Raw genomic sequence first — 12082 nt, forward strand, 5'->3', positions numbered from 1 at the left:
TCCCGGTCCCGATACGTGCGGAGTGCAAAATAGACATTCCCGGGGGGCTCGGAGCGGAAGGACAGGAAAAAGAGCCGGCGCTTTATTAGGGGAAGGCAACTCCAAATTGCTGGCTCCCGTCCCTCTCCGAGCATTCGCCGCTTCCCCCCCGACCCTCTCGATCCGCCCACCTTCCCCTTCCCCTTCCCCACGCGTAAGCCTCCCTGAACTCTGAAACTTCCCTGTCGAATTCGCCGCGTCCCTCCGCGCGTTTGATCTGCCAGTTGCTTCTGATCCATCCGCCGCGCCGCAGCGACTTGCAATCGCGGCTCTCTTGATTTTTTTTTTCGAATTTACGTACGGCCATTAGGAATCCCGCGAGGTGCTCCGTTCTTTTTCTGTGTTTTTCTCTGATGGATGCTGGAATTTTGGATCGGCGCCGTTTCCGCGCGATTTTCCGTTGTTGTTTTCGGTTCTGGAGGAATCTAGGAGCCAATGCTACGATGTGTTTTCTGGGCGTGCTCGTGGTCGCTGTGATTTTTTTTATCTGCTGGATTTTTGGTTGGTTCGGTGGAGCCCTAGGGTCTGATTAAACCATCTTGTTCGTGCTCTGTGCAGCTGTGGTAGCCGCGTGCTCCGTTCATGGCGTTCTTCCGGGGCCTCGCCGCGGTCTCGAGGCTGCGATCCCGTATGGTGAGTCAATCCGTCAGAACCCGCGGGTTGCATCGGGTGGGGATGCACCCTGTAAGCGTTTGTTAATGCTGATTTTTTTTGTTGTTGTTGCCAGGGGCAGGATGCCACCACGCTTGGTGGTGTGAGATGGCTGCAGATGCAGAGCGCTTCCGATCTCGTAAGACAACAATCTTCCTGTTCTGTTCTGCGCTTGAATTTGTATGGGATACTGTGATTGGAAACTGCTGGTCGCTGTTTGATGGCTGGATTTTTTGAGAGGGGGATTTTTATTTTTTCTGAACATGACGCTGACGTGTTTCTGAAAATGCAGGATCTTAGGTCCCAGCTGCAGGAAATGATTCCGGAGCAACAGGTTTGTGGCTCACTCGTGCATTCTCTTGTAAAGTTGGAAAGTACTCGTGGTATCTGATTCCTTATCTTCTCTTTTTACCAACCCCTGTTATTTGCTCAACCAGTGTTAACCCTGTCAGTTCATGTGATTCTGTGTCACAGCATGCTTAGTTTCTGCTCCCAAATAGTGTAGAACACCATTTATTCGCAAATGCCATGGTGTAACATGCTAGCAAATAATAATTGTTGCAAACTAGTAGCATTTAATACCTTAACGCCTTTAAGGAACAAATTTACCTTGGTTCAAATATATTATGCCTGCGCTGCACTAGATTGTGTTACCTTCCTACAACAACAACAACAACAAAGCCTTTAGTCCCAAACAAGTTGGGGTAGGCTAGAGGTGAAACCCATAAGATCTCGCAACCAACTCATGGCTCTGGCACATGGATAGCAAGCTTCCACGCACCCCTGTCCATAGCTAGCTCTTTGGTGATACTCCAATCCTCCAGGTCTCTCTTAACGGACTCCTCCCATGTCAAATTCGGTCTACCCTGCCCTCTCTTGACATTCTCCGCACGCTTTAGCCGTCCGCTATGCACTGGAGCTTCTGGAGGCCTGCGCTGAATATGCCCAAACCATCTCAGACAATGTTGGACAAGCTTCTCCTCAATTGGTGCTACCCCAACTCTATCTCGTATATCATCATTCCGGACTCGATCCTTCCTCGTGTGGCCACACATCCATCTCAGCATACGCATCTCCGCCACACCTAACTGTTGAACATGTCGCCTTTTAGTCGGCCAACACTCCGCGCCATACAACATTGTGGATTGAACCGCCGTCCTGTAGAACTTGCCTTTTAGCTTTTGTGGCACTCTCTTGTCACAGAGAATGCCAGAAGCTTGGCGCCACTTCATCCATCCGGCTTTGATTCGATGGTTCACATCTTCATCAATACCCCCATCCTCCTGCAACATTGACCCCAAATACCGAAAGGTGTCCTTCAGAGGTACCACCCGGCCATCAAGGCTAACCTCCTCCTCCTCACACCTAGTAGTACTGAAACCGCACATCATGTACTCGGTTTTAGTTCTACTAAGCCTAAACCCTTTCGATTCCAAGGTTTGTCTCCATAACTCTAACTTCCTATTTACCCCCGTCCGACTATCGTCAACTAGCACCACATCGTCCGCAAAGAGCATTCACCATGGGATAGCTCCTTGTATATCCCTTGTGACCTCATCCATCACCAATGCAAAAAGATAAGGGCTCAAAGCTGACCCCTGATGCAGTCCTATCTTAATCGGGAAGTCATCGGTGTCGACCTCACTTGTTTGAACACTTGTCACAACATTATCATACATGTCCTTGATAAGTGTAATGTACTTTGCTGGGACTTTGTGTTTCTCCAAGGCCCACCACATGACATTCCGCGGTATCTTATCATAGGCCTTCTCCAAGTCAATGAACACCATATGCAAGTCCTGATATGAAAATAAATTAGAAGATTAGCCAATTACGCTCTTAGTATTATTAGTTTCACAAAGTTCAGTTTTGCACTTGAGTTTAAAGAAACAGAATCAGAATATTCAGAGCATGTGTTGGAGAGGTGCTACTTGGATTCGTCCGTCTTCGCCGCTCTAACCACTTGTTTTTATGAAAGAATAATTCTGTCGGTTCAAAGTTATTTCATGTTGATTGCATTTTGTTACAGGACCGCTTGAAGAAACTAAAGTCAGAGCATGGAAAGGTCCAGCTTGGAAACATAACTGTGGACATGGTATGCATTTAGTAACATTTTTCTTTAAAAACTCTGTTTCTATGCCCGGCCTAATTCTGAACAATGCTTCGTCTTTCTCCAGGTCCTTGGTGGGATGAGAGGGATGACTGGAATGCTCTGGGAAACATCTTTACTTGACCCGGAGGAGGTGTCCTTTTATTGCTCTGCTTTGTAGTGCCATGGGTGCTATAATAAGACAAATTAAATATTAGCTTGTATATCTAGGAATTTTCTGTGGGTTAGAAAATATATTATTTGATTATCTTGAGATCTCCAGTCAAGTTTCTGTGCCGAACCTGAGCTTAATCTATCACTGTATGCTGCAATATGTATCACTTTCCAGAATTGACTATAGCACAAACTTGATTAATTCGTCATACATCAACTTGCTTGACTACAAGAGCATAATCCTTTATGATTTATATTTGAGCATGCCTCCCTCATTGCAGAGTTTTGATAGAATTAGTTCTTAGTTTGGTTTGAGATATTTAATTTTATGCATCATTGTATATCTCTGTTGATGCCTGTAATTTATGTGCTTTCTATTCAGGGTATTCGATTTAGAGGTCTCTCTATTCCAGAGTGCCAGAAAGTACTGCCGGCTGCAGTTAAAGATGGAGAACCTTTACCTGAGGGTCTCCTTTGGCTTCTTTTGACCGGAAAGGTTTGACTTGTTATGAAACATGTACCCCTTTTTAGTTTAGTGGTCTATGAAAATAGCTCCTTCGAAAATAGGAGGTATAATCTGTTCATTGATGTAGTAGATGACATAACGTCTTGGTTGACTTTCCTGTTATACATGGGACTTCGTCTATTTTGAGTGTGCCATGTTCTCCCTCTATTTTGTAAACTTTTAAGTGTTTAGCGTGCGCTGATTGGTCATTGCTTGTTTCAGGTGCCAACCAAGGAGCAAGTTGATGCTCTATCAAAGGAGTTGCTTAGCCGTTCGATTGTTCCAGGTCCCTTGTCACCCCTGCTCAGTATCAGTGTTGTAGAGTTCATATGTAGTCATAGATGACCAGAAAGATTAGGAAGTCATGTTGCTATCAAATAGTCAAGTTTTATTATCTGAGTACACATAAACATCATCCTGAATTTCTGGTATAGTATAGCTTAATGGGAAAAGCTGAGGGGGAACTTCCACTTTCTTTGTGAATCTGTATATAAGCTGTTGCTAACTCTTTTGATGTTTGGTACTAGTTTGAAAGTGTAAGCTGTTATTAACTCCACTGAAATTTAGCAGTCGAAAGTTAGTATACAAGACATTCATTTGTTCCAGATCCATTGATGTTCTGCATTGACAACTTGTGTTTTCCTTGGATAGAATAACTTGGATTTTTGTTACTCAATCTTGAAATTTTGGTTTTGAGTTTCTTGAATATATTCAATTTCACAATTTTTGTGGCAGGGACACTGACACACTGTTCTGTAAAGTTGCATTGCTTATAAATATTTGCTCTGTTTCTCAATTGTGATATCCTCTCACGCGGCTTATTTGACTTGCATGCAGGTTATGTCTATAAGGCGATAGATGCTCTCCCTGTTACTGCTCATCCAATGACACAGTTTACCACAGGAGTGATGGCACTCCAAGTAAGCCCTTTGTATTTTATGTTATTGTTAATTATCACTGTTCTGAAATGAAGAACACATTGCATTGGGTGTACTGAGTTGTGAAGTGCCATTAGAAAGAAATAAGAATCAAAACTACAGAAGGTGTGCGGAATTCTTTTAGACCCCCCAAGTGAGTTAATTTGGTCTGTTCTATTTTAACACTATTTCAGGTTGAGAGTGAATTTCAAAAGGCTTACGACAAGGGAATGCCCAAAACAAAGTATGCTTGAGCTCTAATGCCTTGAAATTTGTTCATCTGCTCAATGGTGATCTTGCATGTCATTTATGGTGTTCTTTTTTTGCATAGGTTCTGGGAGCCTACATACGAAGATTGCTTAAATTTGATTGCTCGGCTTCCACAAGTGGCTTCATATGTTTACCGGAGGTAGCTTTTCTTCTATCAGATGCACTGTATTGTACTCCCTCTGTAAACAAATATAAGAGCGTTTAGATCACTAAAGTAGTGATTTAAACGCTCTTATATTTGTTTACAGAGGGAGTACTACACTAACTGGAGCATGTTATTGATTTTTTGTGCTGCAATTGAAATAATCCTATTGCTCTGGTTTTCTGAAGGATTTTCAAGGATGGGAAAGCTATTGCAGCTGATAATACACTGGACTACGCAGCGAATTTTTCACACATGCTTGGTTTTGATGACCCAAAAATGCTGGAGTTGATGCGCCTATACATAACAATTCACACGTAATTTCGTCGATCCTTGTTTATGTTTCTATATTTATCTCTGAAGGATGTACGTTGATTTTCCCTCATACTACTACCTGTTTTTTGCAGTGATCATGAAGGCGGGAATGTCAGTGCTCATACAGGGCATCTGGTAATATTTTCTTCCTTCCATCGATCTTGAATTTTTTCTTGTTAGTGTTCCCACCATTGTCTTGAACTGCCAAAGCATGACTGCTGGCTACAGTACGGAAATATGATTTGGCTGCATCATTGTGTGTATCGTATATACACTACAGTTTGGCATGCACTGTTGCATCATACATCACTGCTGCTTGAATGTGTTTGTGATTTATCAACCATGACGCATGTCTGATAAAGTAGTTATCATGGTTCCTAGACAAACACTTGTGACCAGAGAGGGCCGCTTCACCAATTGTAGGATAACCATAGTAGTGTTGTACTAGCAACTAGGAGTATAATTGGAAGCAATGGTTTAAATTCAGTTCTTCGCAAAGTTGTGGTATTGACAGATCTGCTGATGGCACCCTTACTCCTTCTAAATGCATAGTCATGGTTAAAAGTATATGTTTATTTCTTCTGGATTATGTGTTGTTCCTCTAGAAAAAATATGTGTATTTTGAGGCAATGAAAATTTATGATCTGTGTGTCTTGTAGAGGCATTGGAAAACAAAATACATTGTCGTAATATGTTAGCTTAAAGGAGATCATCTAAAGAGAAGGGTGGAATTGATCTCCCTCTTTTTGAAGTATAGTTCTAAATGTAAATAGTATAAGTTTGCCTCCAAACTTGTAGTGGATCAAGTTGTAGCCTACTTGAAGTGTAGCAGCTCTATAATCTGCTAATTTAGAGACTGTTTTTGCTGTTCCATATAGGGCTTTTCAATTCTCTGTGTTGCTGTTTATGTTCCTACTAGCTTAGTGTGCTTTGGTTGTTTTACTTGTTTCTATTTATATCCTCTACGCGCACTGAGCTGTTGTTTATCCAGAACTAACGGTATTTATTCGATCACAGGTTGGAAGTGCTCTGTCAGATCCCTACCTTTCTTTTGCAGCGGCACTAAACGGTTTGGCTGGGCCACTGCACGGCCTGGCTAATCAGGTACACTTGATTTTATGTGTAGTGGATGTTCTCTGCTATATCATGCTCAACTTATGCTTGCTAAATGGATCTACTGGAACAAATTGTCCGTAATAAATTCATATTAACAAATTGCAAAACTCCTTGTAGCGGTGCTATTTACCCACTTCCTTTTGCATATGATGTTAAGAAGAAGAAAACACAAGTTCCTGTTATTTTAAAATGGTGTATTTACTGTTTGGATGTGCATGAACTGACAATAGTCACCATATACTGCAGGAAGTGTTGCTATGGATCAAATCTGTAATGGAAGAAACCGGGAGTAACATTACAACCGACCAGCTTAAGGAATATGTATGGAAGACACTGAAGAGTGGAAAGGTAGCTTATCTCAAAACGAGTTACATCTATTCAATGAGCAAACACTACTGTTTATGAGTTTATGGGAAGTTTGCACTGCTAAACTATTCTAGTTGAATGCTGAACAATAGATCTAGGATAGTTGCCTTCTATTGGATCCTCCTTTCTCCTGGGCTGGTTATGAAAATGATTTTTCTCTGTTGATCTTTCTTTGTTTATTTTACTTTTCTTCATTTGAACTTAAAAATAAAGGTCTAAATTACTTCCGGTTGCGTTCATAGGTTGTTCCTGGCTATGGTCATGGAGTTCTTCGTAATACAGATCCACGATACTCGTGCCAAAGGGAGTTTGCGTTGAAATATTTACCAGAGGACCCACTTTTCCAACTGGTTAGTTAAAAGCCTTGATCTAACTGCATGGTCTCTCTTCAGTTCAACAGTCTCAGTGGGATATATTATTGTTCCCTTTCAGGTCTCCAAGTTGTATGAAGTTGTACCTCCGATCCTCACCGAGTTAGGCAAGGTAATGAGTTTCCAGATTAATCACAATTACTCCTTTAATTTCAGCTTTCTAGGTATGGACACAATCTTTCTTCTATGCATTTTCAGGTGAAAAACCCATGGCCCAATGTCGATGCTCACAGTGGAGTGTTGCTCAACCACTTCGGATTAACTGAAGCACGGTATATTAATTTCTCTCGCTTAAATTATCAATTCACCAGACATATGTTTAACGTACAGTACAATAGAAAATCTAGTTCAGCATTAGTAACGGGTATGCCTTGTCTGATCTTTAGGTATTACACTGTCTTGTTCGGTGTCTCAAGGAGCATAGGAATTGGATCTCAGGTTTGCCCTCCCCTTCAATTTCCAGATGTTTCTTTGTTTGGTTATCCATCTGCTAATCTTGATCAATTATTTGTTACACAGCTCATCTGGGACCGTGCCCTTGGCCTACCGCTTGAAAGACCGAAGAGTGTCACCATGGAGTGGCTGGAAAACCACTGCAAGAAGGTTGCGGCTTGAAGCTACACCAGTTCTTCATCTTACAACTCGAGTTGCCTTTGATGTTAATAATTCGACGACATAAATTAGGCACATTTAGCCTCATTTCCCCATCTTTTTCCTGTCCAATAACTGGAGCAAGAGGGGCTCCCAGACGGTAGAATTTTGTACCCAAGTCGAACAATCTGTCAAACCTGGCATGAAAGAGTAGGACACGATGCTTGGGCTTTGTGTCGCTCGGCAACGTTTTTGTACTTTATGTTTTTCGAGTTTTGAACCACACCAGTTAGGGAATACGGCAGAATAATCTGACATTTCTACTGAGGTGTTTGTATTTGTGAGTTATACCATGCAATTACGTTTTGTGTGCTGTGTGTATATCACATGAGGGCTCCTTTGATCCACAGGGTTTGGGAAGCGTCGGAATAGGAAATGTATAGGAATAGGATATACTGTCCACTGAAATCCTACGTCGGGTAGCAAAACAGAGGATTTTTTTTCCATGAAGTCCAACCTCATGCTTGTTTTTTTTGGAAATGAACTAAGTTCATATATGATTGGTTTCTGAGGAATGCAATCCTGTGAATTAAACAACACTTTAAGGGAAAATTCCAGAGGGTGTTGATCTTGTAAAATTTCTACGCAAATCCTGTATATCAAATGAGGCCTCCCAAAATGATGCTAGATGTGCTTCTCAATTTGCTATGAGCACTTATTCAAAATTCAATTGAAAAGAAAACAGAATTCAGAAAAGCTTTTATCTCTTATTTTAAGTTGGAATGTTAAATGTTTTCCATTTCCCTAGGTTATCTTTATACTTATATTTTTAGAGTACTTTATATGCACATTAATGGTATTTTGTGTGTGGCATGACTCTTGTTTTTTTTTGAAATAACCACATATTTTTTTATTGAACAAACATCTTACAAACAGTACACATGTGGTCATTACAAGAGATATACATAGATGTCTTGCAGTATTGCATCAAAGGCTATGCAAGAAGCAAAACTAAAATTTCACCATGACAGAATCTTGTGCCATGCCGAAATGTCATCCACAATCGTCCTTCGCTGTTACCGAGGCAACAATGAAGGAAGAAGAGAACTGATCTAGAGGAGCACCTTCACATACAATAATGTTTTTCAAGCCGATGATCTGGACCGCCGCAAGTGACAAGACCGAGGCTTTGTGGCATGTCGGCTGGGTTTTTTCCCGTGTCCACTAGATTCCAGAGTTGTCTACTTCATCCGATGCAATCGAAGAAGAAAAACGCCACTGCTTGCCGTCATCCACGCACCCCATTGCAAAACACCAAACACAACTAAGACAGTCGACATCAACGCCACCTGGAAGAGTGCCATGTGCCGACCATCAAACAAAAATCTCATCGGGTTTGAAGACCAGCAAGAAAACCGAGCCACCTGCTCCCCAACGCCACCCATTAGAGCACCACTAAGATGGGGGAAGAGCAAAAGCAGATTCGATGTGGTCCCGTCCCCACCATTGATGCAACACCTCTGAAAGCAAACTAGCTCATTCTATCTTCCTACCGGAGAGAACTACCAGGGTCCCCGCTCACTCTCGCCACCGGAGCGGCGGACAGGGAGGACGAGGACCCATGTCGTTGTTGATGTCGAGAGAACCAGGCAAGAATCGCCTCTCGATTGCCGCTTTGAAGCAGTTCCAGGAGTAGCGAGCATGCATGACAGCATGACTCTTGTCATGTTAATGAATTTGTGATCAAAATTAGACTCAAAACAATTGTTTATTAGACTCTAATTTATAAAGCTAGGGTCAAAATGCAGTTGGGACACGCAAGATACAATTTAGAAAAAGTGTATTTCAAAAAATGTGGACTAGAAAGTGGGGATGAACTAATCTATTATCCACATGGTACGACCGGATGGGGATGGTACTTAATTTCCACATGTAGTATCATGTATATATCCCTAGACAATTCACTAAAAAATCTACAAAACATAAAAGCTCAAAAAAAAACCTAGACGACTACCTCACCTCCACCTCCCACCTGGCAAATTGCATGATCTGCCCTAACTCCCGCACATCCTTGGCCTAGGAGAACCAATCCTTCTGCCACCGCTCGAGCTCTCCTGGCACCATCGTGGTGGCCATCACAATCACAAATCCTTAAGACACAAGAACGACCGCGTTTTAGGAGGAGATGGAGGCGTGGGAGGGTAGACGAGGACTTGCAAAGATGAGGCACCCAATAATATCTTCTGAAGCATTGCTCATATAACTTGAAAGCATGCATGGACCAATGTTGATGCAGAAATCCACAAAATAATTTGTTTTTTGTTGACGTGCAAGAATCAACATTTGACTTATATCGAAGGTCGTCGTACACTTGACAAAGTGGTAGTACGATGTTTTTAAATAGATTTAGTCGCCTCGTGGGAGGGCGACCTACATCGTATGGGAGGGTTGTCGAGAGTGGTGCCCAGCGCACGGGGCATTTAGAGTGCTACCGCTTCTGGTGTCCCACGACTCCCGACTAGTCCGAGCTTTACAAGGTCCGTGGGAATCTGAGCTCTCAGCCTTCGTTTGCCCTCCCGAATGGGCTTGGAAAAAAGAGAGTGACCCTCGACTTGAGTGTATTCAAGTGATAGTGAGTTGATTACATGCCCATGGGGGCTTTATATAGCCTAGGGGTCTGATGACCCACAAGTATAAGGAATCAATTGTAGCTCTTTTCGATAAGTAAGAGTGTCGAACCCAACGAGGAGCAGAAGGAAATGACAAGTAGTTTCCGGTAAGGTATTGTCTACAAGTGCTGAAATTGTAAGTAGCGAGTAGTTTGATAGCAAGATAATTTGTAACGAGCAAGTAACGATAATTGTAACAAGTATGCAGCAAGATAGTCCAATCCTTTTGAGGCAAAGGACAGGCCAAAACGGTCTCTTATAATAAGCAAAGCGTTCTTGAGGGTACACGGGAATTTCATCTAGTCACTTTCATCATGTTGGTTTGATTTGTGTTCGCTACTTTCATAATTTGATATGTGGGTGGATTGGTGCTTTGGTGCTGTTCTTACTTGAACAAACCTCCTACTTATGATTAACCCTCCCGCAAGAATCTGCAACTACGAGAAAAATATTAAGAATAAATTTTAACCATAGCATTAAACTCTAGGATCTAATCGGTCCCTTACGGGATAGCGCATTAACTGGGGTTTAAGTTTCTGTCACTCTCGCAACCCATCATCTATTTTCTACTCCATGATGCATTCCCATAGGCCCAAATATGGTGAAGTGTCATGTAGTCGACGTTCACATGACACTACTAAGGGAATCACAACATACATACCATCAAAATATCAAACACATATCAAGTTCACATGATTACTTGCAACATAATTTCTTCTGTGACCTCAGGAACAAAAGTAACCACTCACAAATAATAAACATGCTCATGATCAGAGAGGTATTAATATGCATAATGGATCTAACATATAATCTTCCACCAAATAAACCATATACTCCCTCCGTTCCAAATTACTTGTCGCAGGTATGGATGTATCTAGATGTATTTTAGTTCTAGATACATCCATTTCTGCGACGAGTAATTTGGAACTGAGGGAGTAGTAATCAACTACAAGATGTAATCAACACTACTAGTCACCCCCTAGCAACAACCTATAGTTCCGGTAACAAGATTGAATACAAGAGATGAACTAGGGTTTGAGATGAGATGGTGATGGTGAAGATGTTGATGGAGATTGCCCTCCCCAAGATGGGAGAGTTGTTGGTGATGATGATGACGATGATTTCCCCCTCCGGGAGGGAAGTTCCCCGGCAGAATCGATTCGCCGGAGGGCAAAACTGCTCCTGCCCAAGTTTTGCCTCGAGATGACGGTGCTTCGTCCCGAAAGCCTTCCCCTCATTTTTTCTAGGTCAAAATGACTTATATACCAAAAGATGAGCACCGGAGGTGGGCCGAGGAGGCCACAACCCACCAGGGCGCGCCAGGGGGGGGGGGACTGCCGCACCCAGGTGGGTTGTGCCCACCCGGTGGCCCCCCCTGGTGTTTATTGGCTCCAATATTTCTTAAATAATCCATAAAAATTCTCTGTGAAGTTTCAGCTTATTTGGAGTTGTGCAGAATAGGTGGCCTGACGTAGCTTTCCCAGGTCTAGATTTCCAGCTGCCGGAATTCTCCCTCTTGGTGTCTTCCTTACAAATTATGAGAGAAAAGGCATTAGAAATACTCCAAAAAGCATTATTAAGGATAAAAACATTATAAATACCAATAAGAAAACATGATGTAAAATGGACGTGTCAGGTAATTTTTCCTCCTTTGGCCCATGTGCTCCCTATTAGGCTAGGAGGTGGGTTGTGGCCCATTAGGGGAGAAATTCCTACACAAGGAGAAGCCTTCTTGCTTGGGCTTGGCCTTCTTGGCTCCCTTGTATTCCCCTTTGATATTCTTTTTAGTTGGTCTCCTTTCTTTGTTTGGTCTTGACTGATGATGTGGCACTCCATGTAGGATAGGGGGTGTCACCTTAAGTAGGAT

General features: G+C 42.4%; 1 protein-coding gene across 1 annotated transcript; it reads left to right on the forward strand.

The window, feature by feature from the left end:
• Window positions 1-74: 74 nt before the first annotated feature.
• Window positions 75-7927, forward strand: LOC119316489 (citrate synthase 4, mitochondrial-like). The gene is made up of 20 exons (XM_037590813.1): window positions 75-193; window positions 598-672; window positions 767-829; window positions 983-1024; window positions 2720-2785; window positions 2868-2933; window positions 3336-3449; window positions 3681-3744; window positions 4296-4378; window positions 4570-4619; window positions 4707-4784; window positions 4976-5104; window positions 5195-5237; window positions 6120-6206; window positions 6465-6566; window positions 6827-6934; window positions 7017-7067; window positions 7154-7227; window positions 7342-7393; window positions 7475-7927. The coding sequence occupies exons 2-20, from the start codon at window positions 622-624 to the stop codon at window positions 7568-7570; spliced, it is 1419 nt and encodes a 472-aa protein (XP_037446710.1). The 5' UTR covers window positions 75-193; window positions 598-621; the 3' UTR covers window positions 7571-7927.
• Window positions 7928-12082: the final 4155 nt, after the last annotated feature.

The sequence above is a fragment of the Triticum dicoccoides genome, chromosome 6A, assembly GCF_002162155.2.
Source record: "Triticum dicoccoides isolate Atlit2015 ecotype Zavitan chromosome 6A, WEW_v2.0, whole genome shotgun sequence".
NCBI classification, from domain to species: domain Eukaryota; kingdom Viridiplantae; phylum Streptophyta; class Magnoliopsida; order Poales; family Poaceae; genus Triticum; species Triticum dicoccoides.